The sequence below is a fragment of the Saimiri boliviensis genome, chromosome 21 (genome assembly GCF_048565385.1).
Source record: "Saimiri boliviensis isolate mSaiBol1 chromosome 21, mSaiBol1.pri, whole genome shotgun sequence".
NCBI classification, from domain to species: Eukaryota; Metazoa; Chordata; class Mammalia; order Primates; family Cebidae; genus Saimiri; species Saimiri boliviensis.
Genome location: NC_133469.1, coordinates 28,197,332 through 28,209,672, shown reverse-complemented (window position 1 = coordinate 28,209,672; position 12,341 = coordinate 28,197,332). Strand labels below are relative to the sequence as shown.

At 41.6% G+C, this 12,341-nt stretch overlaps 1 protein-coding gene across 4 annotated transcripts in view; it reads right to left on the bottom strand.

Annotated features, from left to right (window-relative positions):
• GRK3 (G protein-coupled receptor kinase 3) overlaps nt 1–12,341 on the bottom strand; it is a 144,195-nt gene that overhangs the window by 37,222 nt on the left and 94,632 nt on the right. For all 4 annotated transcript variants that reach the window (XM_074390769.1, XM_039462500.2, XM_074390771.1 and 1 more), the window contains 3 exons: nt 10,067–10,166; nt 3,064–3,142; nt 953–1,083 (listed from right to left, as the gene is read on the bottom strand). In XM_074390769.1, the coding sequence (XP_074246870.1) occupies nt 953–1,083; nt 3,064–3,142; nt 10,067–10,166 (310 nt within the window). The remainder of the gene's footprint in view (nt 1–952; nt 1,084–3,063; nt 3,143–10,066; nt 10,167–12,341) is intronic.

Here is a 12,341-nt window from a genome sequence, read left to right as displayed (position 1 = left end):
CATTCTCCTCGAGTCTTCTTGCCTATTGCCAAATTGGCAGCGCTTTCATTTTTCTTATTACTATTTATGCGTTTCTACATCTGCACAGTCATTTCTTTAATTTTTCAGGGCCCCTTTCTTTCCCTGCCTGCCTGCAGGTTGTTGACCATACACCTGGGTGAGTGTCACCATGGATGTCCCGAGCCAGCTTGTAGCCCCCCTTCCATGTGCGAAACCTAGGACCAAGCACCGATTGGTTCTGGAATGGAAAAACTCACAACGCTCCTATTTTATTGCTTTCGAGCCGAGTGACCTCTTACGGAGGGCAAGAACAGACACCGGGCGCAGCAGCTGGAGGTTACACAGGTCAAGGATCTAAAACTCTATCAGTGATTTTCGAGGCAATCTCAAAAACATGGGAAGTTCTGAGGGTGGCCTTTGGGAGAACGTCCGCAGGCTGGTTGGCGATCCACTAGTCACTGGCCGGCCTTGCCTCAGGGGAGTTACGACTCAGCCGTTCTGTGTCTTGGCTCGCCAGCTTCTGAGCCCCACAAAATATATGTTCCTTGCTTATTCATCACTGTCCATTTCCAGCCCTTTACGCAGCCAGGACCAAATCAGTTGCTTAGCGAACATTAATCGAATGATAATTAATTATGAAATGGGCGACACGGAAAGGGCTCCTAAACTGCTTTTCACTAACTAATCAACGAAAATGTTTGACTTAGTATACGTTGCTGCACCAGGCACTGTCATGGGCACCAGAGTTACAATGATGACAGGGGACAGACGTGCGCTCCGTCCCCGCAGAGTCTGGTCCAGAGGAGACCAATGTCACACAGCTAATGACTTCACCAGGGCTGAGATGAGGGCTATGAGGGAAACGTCAGGACTCTCCGAAAGAGAAGGGGACTTCTACAGGGCCATTTGCACAATACCCACTGTGCAGAATGAGTCTGTCAAATGTCCTCACCTTCAAGTCTCTGTAAACAACAAATCGATTGTGCATGTGCTCCAGGCCCAGAATGATCTCCGTGGCATAAAACCGCATCTCCTTCTCAGAGAACACCCCGTGTTGTGAAAGGTGGTAGTGCAAATCGCCCCCTGGAATCAGATTCAGAACTTAATTCAAAGCATGTCAATTTAAAGGAAACAAAAATCATTGTTATCCTACATAGTCAGGACTCAGTAGAAAAAGGGAAATTGCTTCTGCTCTGCCTACATACCTATCTTTGATTCCTGTAGTTTGGCAACAACTTAAACATTATAGAGAAAACTTAAAGGTGACTTAAATGTGTTGACAGGAAGGACAAGACAGCAAAAGCAAGCCACCATTCTCGGGCTGGCGGCTCAGCCCATGGTTCCGCCATCAGAAGCTGGGACTAGCTAATCTGCTTTGACCACTTAAACCCTGATAAATGAATCAACCCATGGAGTGATCCAACAGACACTTTAGCAACTAGCTCTATGGATAGACAAAAAAAAAAAAAAAAAAAAAAACCCAAAACAAACAAACAAACAAAAAACTAGGCTGGGCGCGGTGGCTCACACCTGTAATCCCAGTACTTTGGGAGACCAAGGTGGGTGGATCACTTGAGGTCAGGAGTTCGAGACCAGCCTGGCCAACATGGTGAAACCCTGTCTCTACTAAAAATACAAAAATTAGCCGGATACGGGGGTGCACACCTGTAACCCCAGCTACGCGGAAGGCTGAGGCAGGAGAATTACTTGAACCTGAAGGGCGGAGATTGTAGTGAGCCAAGACTGCGCCACTGCACTCCAGCCCGGACGACAGAGACTCCATCTCAGAAACAACAGCAACAAAACTGACCATGTAGACAGATATTTGACAAAACAAATACAGTAAAATTTTAACTAATAAAAAAAATCCAGGTGGTCGGTATCCCCAGGAAAATTCTTTCCATGTTGCTATCTGCTTGAAATTTTTCATAATAAAACGCTAGAGAAAGGAAATAATCAGATGGCCTCAAATTACAGAGACGGAGAATGCCATCAACAGGGTGAGGGAATGATTTTATAAAACACGGGGAAAAAGCCTCTATTGATTGATAAAAACAAGCGGGTGTGTCCAACTTTATTACCCTTGTTTTTGCCAGCATACTTCTCTCTCCATACACATATTTCTGTATAACCATTACCATATCAAGATGGAAAAGACGCCGAGCTTCCCAAAAGCTCTCCCACCACTATGCCCTTTTAGTCAAGACCTTACCCTCCAGCCCCAGTCACACAAAGGTCACTCTTCAGCCCTCTCTCCCCAACCATTAGTTTTGTCTGTTTTGACAGTCACATAAGCAGGGTCACCTAGGGTAGATGCTGCTGCGTCTGGCTTCTTTTGCTCATTATTATGTCTGTGAAATTCCTTCATGTTTTGGGGTAAATCTGGTTTTAGATCAAACACTCGAAAAACATCATAAAACTTCAAGAGAATTTAAGAAAAAAAAAAAACTAGGCATGTGAGTTGTGAATTGTATGCCTTTTTATTTCAGTTATTACTAAAAATACTTTAGATATAAACCATGACACTTTCGAGTATCAGAAAGCTGCTTTTCCAGCTGAACGTTTTCCAGCATTTTCAAAATCATCATCCACAGTTTAAAAGATCAATGTACAGTACTGCAGATTTAGAAGGTGCAGAAGGCTGGGCTAAAATCTGTACTTGGCCCAAAGTCAGTCCTTTAAAGTTGGTTTTTAAATACATTTCTATCTTTGGCCTATATTCTTATGAGGTATTTCATTCCTAAAAGTTGAGGGCCAGGAAATAGCTAATTAAAGATCTAGGCCAGCTGCATTCCAGAAAATCAAGTAAGTATTTTATGAAAATCTTTTCTAGAAAATCCAACTTCTTAGGAAGCGACTGGGAGGCCCAGAAGGACATCACAGTCAAAATTTTAAAATGAATTTTCACTGAAGATGAAAGGTAAAAGATTTCTTCAAATTTCAGAGGGAACCTAATTACCTGAAAGACCCACATTGCCACTATGCCTAGATTTAATGCATGCTAAGATTTTAACATCACGGCAAAGTCATTCAAGGTATTCAGACTTTCCAAGTTTTGCTTACCGTTCATCAGATCCAGGATGAAGCAGAGTTTATCTGGGGTATGGAAGGCATAGGTCATACATACAATGAAAGGACAGTCCTAGAGTGGAAAAAAAAAAACAAAAAGGTTTATAAGAAGAGCACAAGCTGCTAGAAAGCATATCTATTACCAAACATCATGCTATATATTTTTAAAATTATTTTTAATTGCCATGTTGCAATTATACATATACGTGGTGTACAGTTTGATGTTTTGACACATATCTATGTTGTATAATGATCTAATCAGGGTAGTTAGTGTAGCCATCACTTCACACATGTATCATTTCTTTGTGGTGAGAACCTTCAAAAGCCTCTCGTCTTGCTATTTTGTAATATACAATACATGCTGTGGGTTTTTATCCAAACCATTACCTCATGCATTGAGCACCGACAACTACATGGTAATTTTAAAAGTCACAGTAAAATGGAGCTGGTTACATAATAAAATGCATAGAGACACCACATTAATAATTGGAGCAGATGACCTTGAAAGTCCTTTCTCACTTGGATTCAATCATGTCTCTTTCCTAATTATATCCTCTTCAAAAATACTAGATACAGAAACATATCACCATCTTGCCAGCTTTTTTGCTGGTCAATATTTTGGTTCTGGCTATTCAAATATCCATTTCAATCTCTGCTTCTGAAGTTGATGGAATCATAGCATGGGTTGGGGAGGGAGAAATGTTATTTGTGGTGTTGTTTTGAAACACTAAGAACAAAAATGGAATTAAATTAGCTTTTGAAAGTGGAAAACTATTATCATGATCAAGGACTGAATAACTCAATTGTAAAGATTTCAATGTTCCCCTAATTAATCTATAGATGCCATGCAATCTTAATTGAAACGAAAATTGACAAGCTGGACTCTAAAATACATGTAAATGAAAACAGTCAAGAAAAGTTCTAATATTCTTGAATACAAACGAAGCTGGAAAATGTATAGGATCAGATATTAAGACTTATTTGAAAGCAACAGTAATTCAGACAGTGGTATTAGCCCAAGGACAGACAAGAAAACCAATGAAATGGAAAAGGAAATCCAAAATCGACCCACACATAAATGGTCACTTGATTTGTTATTAAGGTGATATGACAGGGACTGCGGAAAGGATGGCCTATTCAATCAATGGTGCTGGAGCAACTGAACATCTGTACAATAACATATGAACCTTGACCCCCTACCTCACACCATACACTAAAGCCACTTCCAACTGATGTAGATCTAAGTGTAAAAGATAAAATGACAAAGCTTCCAGAAGAAAACAATGATTTGTGGTTAGTTTTCCTTAGGGTTTTGTTGAGATGGTATTAGTATTTACTGATTTCAAGATTTATTTTGCTCTAAATAAGTAAAATAATGGCTGCCATTATTTTACTTTTACCTTTTGTGATCTCAAGCAAGTCATTTCCCATTTTGAGGGGGCCTTAGTTTCCTTGTCAAATAGAGGTCAGACCAGGTGATTTATTTTTAAAGAGCCCTCCTACTTGGATAGCCTTGATCAGAGATCTAAAATTCATGTTCTGGCCAGGTGTGGTGGCTCACACCAGTAATCTGAGCACTTTGGGAGGCTGAGGCAAGCAAATTGCTTGAGCTCAGGAGTTCGAGACCAGCCTCGGCGACATGGTGAAACCCCATCTCTACCAAAAAAATAAATACAAAAATTAGCCATTTGTATAAATGTTGTATTTATACAAAAATAAAGACAAAAATCTCTACTAAAAATTTTTTTACAAAAATAGTAAAATGATTTTACTATTTTTCCTTTGACCATCAAAGCCCTGTGGTCTTTCCACTTGGTTCCAAGCTCCATCCTGCTTGGAACCCACCCACCTACATGTCACCAGACCTCTCTAAGAGCCTTCTGAGGGTGGCTGGGTTGTTCTGCGCCAAATATCACACTCCTTTCTTTATGGGACTCCTCACACATTCTTGTTCCTGATCTGGTGAGCAATTCATCTGCAGAGCAGAGAAGCAGGTAGACCCTAAACTGGGTAAAGCCAGGGTCTTTCCCAGCTTGGGCCACCAACGGCACCTGCTTCACCCCAGGGACAGGTGGACCCTTCCAAAAGGGATTTTGGAACCCTCAGAAAGCAGCAAAAGAATAAAGCCTCCTTAAAATACTATGTTATTAAGAAGGGACATGAACTTTATTTTTTATTTTTCATTATAGTTTTTGAGACATGGTCCCCCTCTGTCACTCAGGCTGGAGTGCAGCAGTGTGATCTCGGCTTACTGCAAGCTGTCGCCTACGTTCAAGTGATTCTCCTGCCTCAGCCTCCCGAGTAGCCAGGACTATAGGCACACACCACCACACCCGGCTAATTTTTGTATTTACTTTTTTAGTAGAGATGGGGTTTCACCATGTCGCCCAGGCTGGTCTCGAACTCCTGAGCTCAAGCAATTTGCTTGCCTCAGCCTCCCAAAGGGCTCAGTTTACTGGTGTGAGCCACCACACCTGGCCAGAACATGAATTTTAGATCTCTGATCAAGGCTATCCAAGTAGGAGGGCTCTTTAAAAATAAATCACCTGGTCTGACCTCTATTTTAAAGACAAGGAAACTAAGGCCCCCTCAAAATGGGAAATGACTTGCTTGAGATCACGAAGCAATTTGGTAGCCAGCCAAGATTCAAACCCCAAGTCTCCTGACCCTCTCCAGAGTTCTCTCTGAATTATGCTTAACATAGTTTCTGGCTAGGCACGGTAGCTCACATCTGTAATCCCAGGACTTGGAGGTCAAGGCAGGTGGATCAAGAGGTCAGGAGTTCAAGACCAGACTGGGCAAGATGGTGAAACCTGTCTCTACTAAAAATACAAAAATTAGCCAGGTGTAGTGGCAGGTGCCTGTAATCCCAGCTACTTGGGAGACTGAGGCAGAGAACTGCTTGAATCTGGAAGGCAGAGGTTGTTGCTGTTAGCCAAGATTGTGCCACTGTGCTCCAGCCTAGGCAACAGAGAGAGACTTCATCTAAAAAAAAGAATTTACTATTTTTTCTAGCCAACACTCAAAAATAGAGCCCCTCTCTCCCAGCCTCCATAGCAGGGTAGGAGTCTGGCTTGGATAAGTCCCAGTCAGCAAACCCAGATGGGTTCCATATAGACCACGTCACTTTCTGCATTGCAAAATTCTTCACTTCTTTGACTCTGCTCCAGCCCCCAGTGCACTCCACCGGCCTCTGTCCCTTTAAAACATCCAGTCACCTCTGCAGAAGTCAGAGTGGAGCTCTGCTATTTCTCTTACTGTCTAGTCATTACCAAATAAATGCTGTTTTCACCACTTTAACTAATGTCCAGCTATATTTATCTTTGACTCAATATAAAAAAAAGCACGCAGGTGAAGGAATCAGATTTGATTATCTCTACAGAAATCAGTGACTGCAACCCTCATCTCTTGGGGTGCTGAACAGACGCTATAATGGGTTTCATGTGGAGTCCAGGACACAACCGAATACTGACCAATATGAAAATATAAGAGGCAGTTTAATGAATCGTAGGATATAGTTCCAAGGATAATTATAGATAAGAGGACGTGCCTTGATTACAAGTCAGTGGTAAATAAAAGCAGATTTTTAGAAGACCCTTAAGTAAAACTCTTGAGCAAGGAGCTGTCTTCTTTGACGTTCTACCAAAAGTCAACAAAATAGCTTACATTTTGCAGGACCTTGCCATAAAAAACACTGTGATGAAACAGGACCATGAAGTCGTTGTTTAAGAAAATCCTCCAGACTGCAGTCGGAGCAATCTTAGTGAACTGCAAGGCTGTCCTCATGGTCACTCTCTAGTTAAAACACGTGGTTTCTGAGTACGGTCAGATCATTTAGGCTCCTCAAGATCAGCCTGCGATGGCCTTCATGGTATGGCCTGGCCATACCATGTCTCTCTCCAGCTTTGTCTTGTCCTATCCCCCCACCACTGCAGACCCTGGCCCCTCATCTGATTCCCCCAGCCTCACGTGCCTGGGCTCAGACACGCACTGGCTCCTCCCCAGGTAACCCCCAACTTCAGAAGGGCATTCGCTGACCCCATCTCCACCGTGTGAAAGGCCTTCCGAGCACCACGTGCCTGTCTTCCATGGCTCTTGCCACATGCCCCGGTTGCCCACACATTTCCGTCATCATTTGGATAACATCATCCTTTCCCTTTCCATGCGGCTTTATAAGAACTAAGAACCAGGACCACAGTCAGGTTTTGGGAGCCCCGGCTGGCAGCAGAGTGCCTGGTTCAACCCAGACACTCAAAAGTGGTTCATGGAACGAATGAGTCATGGCTTTGGGGAACCTAAATGATTGACTGGATGAATTGCTGACTGCTCTTCCCAGCTGCTGACACGCTTATGCTGGTTCTAGAACATGCATATTTCCTTTTTGCCATCTAAGAATTACAGAAGAAAACCAGGAACAGTACTTCCTACTGTCTTTTTGGGGGGATGGGGAAGAATACTCAAGTTGAGATTAAAAAAAAAAAAAACTTCCAGGAAAAAGGAAAACTGGTGAGTGAACAGATTTCAGTTACATATCCACAGTACAGGAAACCCTGCCGATACAGGCTGATCGAAAAGCTTTACCTAATGAGGGGATTTGAAACTAAATGTTACTAAAAACTATAGACAGTATCCCTTCATTAGCAAAAACAATTCCAAATAACTTTACTATAATTTAGTTCGACTATGCATTTATAAATTTTTAAAAATACCATATAGTTTTGATATTTGAATAAAATACAAATAATTCTTTTAAATTAGTTTAAAGTGGTAGCCCAAAATAACCCTAATTTTTAAATTTACTCTCTTAGGGTTACACCAGTGAGAAACTACTAGTCAAATCAATATAAAAATGCTACATGAAAACTATACTTACATTCCTCTGACATCAAAACATTTTTTTTCTATAGGCTTTCTTAAGAATAAATATCCAAAACTGTGAGATAACTCATTGAAAATTAGTATTTTAATAACTATTTAAAATCTTCATCTAGTACTCACATCCATGTTTGAAATTTAGGATACAGACATTTCCAATAGAAATTAGAAGCCAGTACCATTCATACTGCTTCCCATAGAGTATTCGAGATGCCTGGTTTCCATTCTAATCAGTTTCAAACTTGGTCAGGCCTCCAAAGCAACTCTTATTTGAAATGCTTAATACCCATACAATAGGAGGTCCGGGCACATAATTAGAAATTATTTATGGCTATGGGGTTTCCATTTGTTACAACTTAGCTACATTATGCTATTCTTTGGGTTTGATAGCAAATACCTCTTCTAGAAACACTTAAACTAATGCTAGAATATTATAAACCATACTATAATAAATATAGGTGACAAATGAAGAAACATACAGCCTATAAAGTGATGATAAAAGCAGCACTGGCCAAAAAGTCGAGACATTTGGGGAAGGAAATTAACCTCTCTGGGTCTCAGGTTCCTTGCTCAGCTGTTGAAAGGGATTCTTTCATTAGCCACTAAAATTTGGTTCTTTCAGAATCTTTTGGTGAAGACTTTCTTTTCTTTTTTATTTTTTTTTATTGCATTTTAGGTTTTGGGGTACATGTGAAGAACATTCAAGACTGTTGCATAGGTACACACGTGGCAGTGTGATTTGCTGCCTTCCTCCCCCTCACCTATATCTGGCATTTCTCCCCATGCTATCTCTCCCCACCTCCCCACCCCCCGCTGTCCCTGCCCTATTTCCCCCCAACAGACCCCAGTGTGTAGTGCTCCCCTCCCTGTGTCCATTGACCTTCTTTAGAATTCAGCCTTGAGATCTGGAAGTCCCTCCCATCTCTCACCGAATGTAAACCTTCCTGGCTGGAGTACGTACAGTTTCATTCATATGTAGGCTACACAGTCAGAGTCTGGCCCCTCCACGCTCACCCCATGCCTCTCCCTCTCTGTCCTGACTCCCTAGCGCACTCTGAACTCTAGGTCACAGCCATGCCAGTGCACACTTGCAGGAACAGGGTTCTGGGAGGACGGGTTTTTTGGATGTGTCTTCATATACACTGGCATCTGTACAGATAAATAAAAGCTGAGGTTTTCATCTTGGGTAATACCAATAACAGAAAAAGTTATCAGGCCAAGGCGGGTGGATCACAAGGTCAAGAGATCAACACCAGCCTGGTCAACATGGTGAAACCCCGTCTCTACTAAAAATAGAAAAATTAGTCAGGTGTAATGGCATATGCCTGTAGTCCCAGCTACTCGGGAGGCTGAGGCAGGAGAATCGCTTGAACCCGGGAGGTGGAGGTTGCAGTGAGTGGAGATCGCACCACTGCACTCCAGCCTGGTGACAGAGCAAGACTCCATCTCTGAATGAATGAATGAATGAATGAATGAATGAAATCGGAATGGGCATCTAGCAAGTCAAGAAGATGTAGGGTAAACGTGGTGTCACACATGTTGAGCTAAAAATGAGAGCTTAATACACAAAGAAAGTGTCCAAGGAGTAGAAATACGGTGCTGGGAATGGAAAGGCTGATAAACAGAGTAGCAGGTAGTGAGAGGCAGGTAAGGTCACCTTCCAGCGAAACACTGACCAGGGATCATCTCAAAAGGACAATTCAGATGTGACTAATCCAAGTCGCTTCCTCTCTCTTTGCTTCTGAAGGACAGAAGCTACTTTTCTCTTACTTTTCCTCTCTAGGCTAGTCCCTCTTATCAGTTGTTTAGTCCATTCTTGACTATATTCCAGTGATTTTGTTGTTGTTATAATTATTTTCTGCCATCTCCACTACCATATACTGCAAAGAAGGAAGTCAAGGACGAATAAATGGGCACTGCAGGGCGAAGCCATGGGTGTGCATAACGGAGGCTGCTCGTGTTCTTTTAACTTGCAAAATCAAATAAAGAGATACTATCAGATTCCAATCCGCCCAAGAACTCGCTGGCCTTGTCATCAACTAGAAGAAAACATAATAAATCAACCTGCTATAAAACAAACAAGCAACCTTTTTAAAAGAAACGCTGGAAATTTAATACTTACGCCAGTGCTGACAAGAGACAACATGATTCTTTCATTTAAGGCCAATGTTTCTCCTTGTTTCATTTTGATCCTCTTCTTATCTAAGCATTTCATTGCATACCTAGAAATACACATTTATTGAAAAATCCATGCCATAAACATATCTAGACTAATTCAAACAATATACATTATACTGCGGAAAGTTGCTAAAACTTCAGGCCATGTGTAAAAGGAGCAGAGTTGTACCCAAGCGCCATGCAAGTAATATTTTCATTTTGCATGTATTGTGAAAACGAAATCAAGCAATACTTAAGATATTTGTATCATTGGATGGATAGAAGTCCCAGTTAAATAAATGATAAGGTAGATGGATATAAATACATGTTATTATGACTGATAATGAGGGCATACGTATATATTTAGCAGCTAGGAATTATGAATTCAGCAGGGGTCAATGTTTTTTTTGTGTGTGTGTTTTGTTTTTTTTGTGAGACGGAGTTTCACTCTTGTTACCCAGGCTGGAGTGCAATGGCGCGATCTGGGCTCACCACAACCTCCGCCTCCTGGGTTCAGGCAATTCTCCTGCCTCAGCCTCCTGAGTAGCTGGGATTACAGGCACGCGCCACCATGCCCAGCTAATTTTTTTGTATTTTTAGTAGAGACGGCGTTTCACCATGTTTACCAGGATGGTCTTGATCTCTTGACCTCGTGATCCACCTGCCTCGGCCTCCCAAAGTGCTGGGATTACAGGCTTGAGCCACCTCGCCCGGCCTCAGGGGTCAACGTTTATAAGAGTTTGTAGAGGTTAAGAATCTAAAACAGTGATGATCAACAAAATGGAAAGGGAAGTCGTGGATTCAAAACAGCATGTCCTAAAATGCTATTTTATCAATTTATGTTTAATTTTGATATTTAAGTTATGACATTTTAAATAATACAAAGAATCAATGAGATTTTTCTACTATGATTGATGAAAGTCAATTGAGGAGAACCAATTGGCAATTCAAGATTTTCAAAAACCTGGAACAAACTCCTATTAAGAAAATATAGACAAGTTAGGTGGCATAGTCTATTGAAAACAGGAAGCTTTTTCGGTAGGACAACAGAAGGCTAAAAGGGAATTCTTGCAAGTGTTTTCACACGTTTCACGGGCTGAAAGTTCTTGTGTATAATTATAAAATCCCAGTTGATGGACTACTTCCTTTGGCCCAGATACGCAGCATGGACACCGTCTCGGTATAATAGGACACAGAAAATCTACTTTTTTCTTGTTGATCATAACTTACCATGTTTAAGTTACATAAAAACAGAGATAAACGTTCAAATTTGCTGTTTTCTCCACTTTGCTATTTCTTAGAACAAATCAATTGATAAGACATTAATTTGCTTACATGTGGGATCCCGTATTAAAAACACATGAAGCGATGTGTTCTTTAAATATCTTATTTTTATTTAAAAGACTTTTCGAAATGTTTTACACTACGTGTATCACCACTCTCTTCCACAGTGGACTTTCTTTTCTTTTTTTCTTAAGAGATGGGGTCTCATTCTGTCACCCAGGCTAGAGTGCAGTGGCAAGATCATACCTCATTATGGCCTCAAACTCCTGGGCTCAAGCAGTCTTCCCACCTCAGTCTCCAGAGTAGCTGGAGCATAGCTGGGGTCACAGGCACCTGCCATCACACCCACTTAATTTCAAAAATATTATTTTTAGAGATGAGAGTCTCATTATGTTGCCCAGGCTGGTCTTGAACTGCTGCCCTCAAGCAATCCTCCTATTTCAGCCTCCTCAGTAGCTGGGATTACAGGCATGAGCCACCGCACCTGGTGGTTTTTAATAAAACCTTTCGATTGCAGACCAAAGAAGATAACCACAGGCCTCGGGCCTCTGGGAAGCAGGTGCATTCTTGGGCCTCTGTTTAGAAGGTATGAAAGAGCTATCTAAACAGGCTCCTGGGGTGCATGTGGCAGTTCTTCCACGGGCTCACAGGGCCAGTGCACATGCAAGTGGCAGCCTGGTGACAAGAACAGATACGAGTCAGGCTTCATGGACCTTAAGACTTGACCACTTGCTAGCTATATGGCTCCTGAGAAGTGTCTACACTTGATCTATAAAACAGAAGAGTATTTACTACCCACTGGCTGTGTTTGAGAGTTATGTGAAATAGTAACTGTGTACAAAGAGATACGTTGATATGATTTTCTTCTATAACATCAAGTGTCTGACTAGGTTTTCTAAATACGATGATGAAGCAAAACTAGCAGAAATTAGTGAACTGTGCCAAGCAACGGGCAG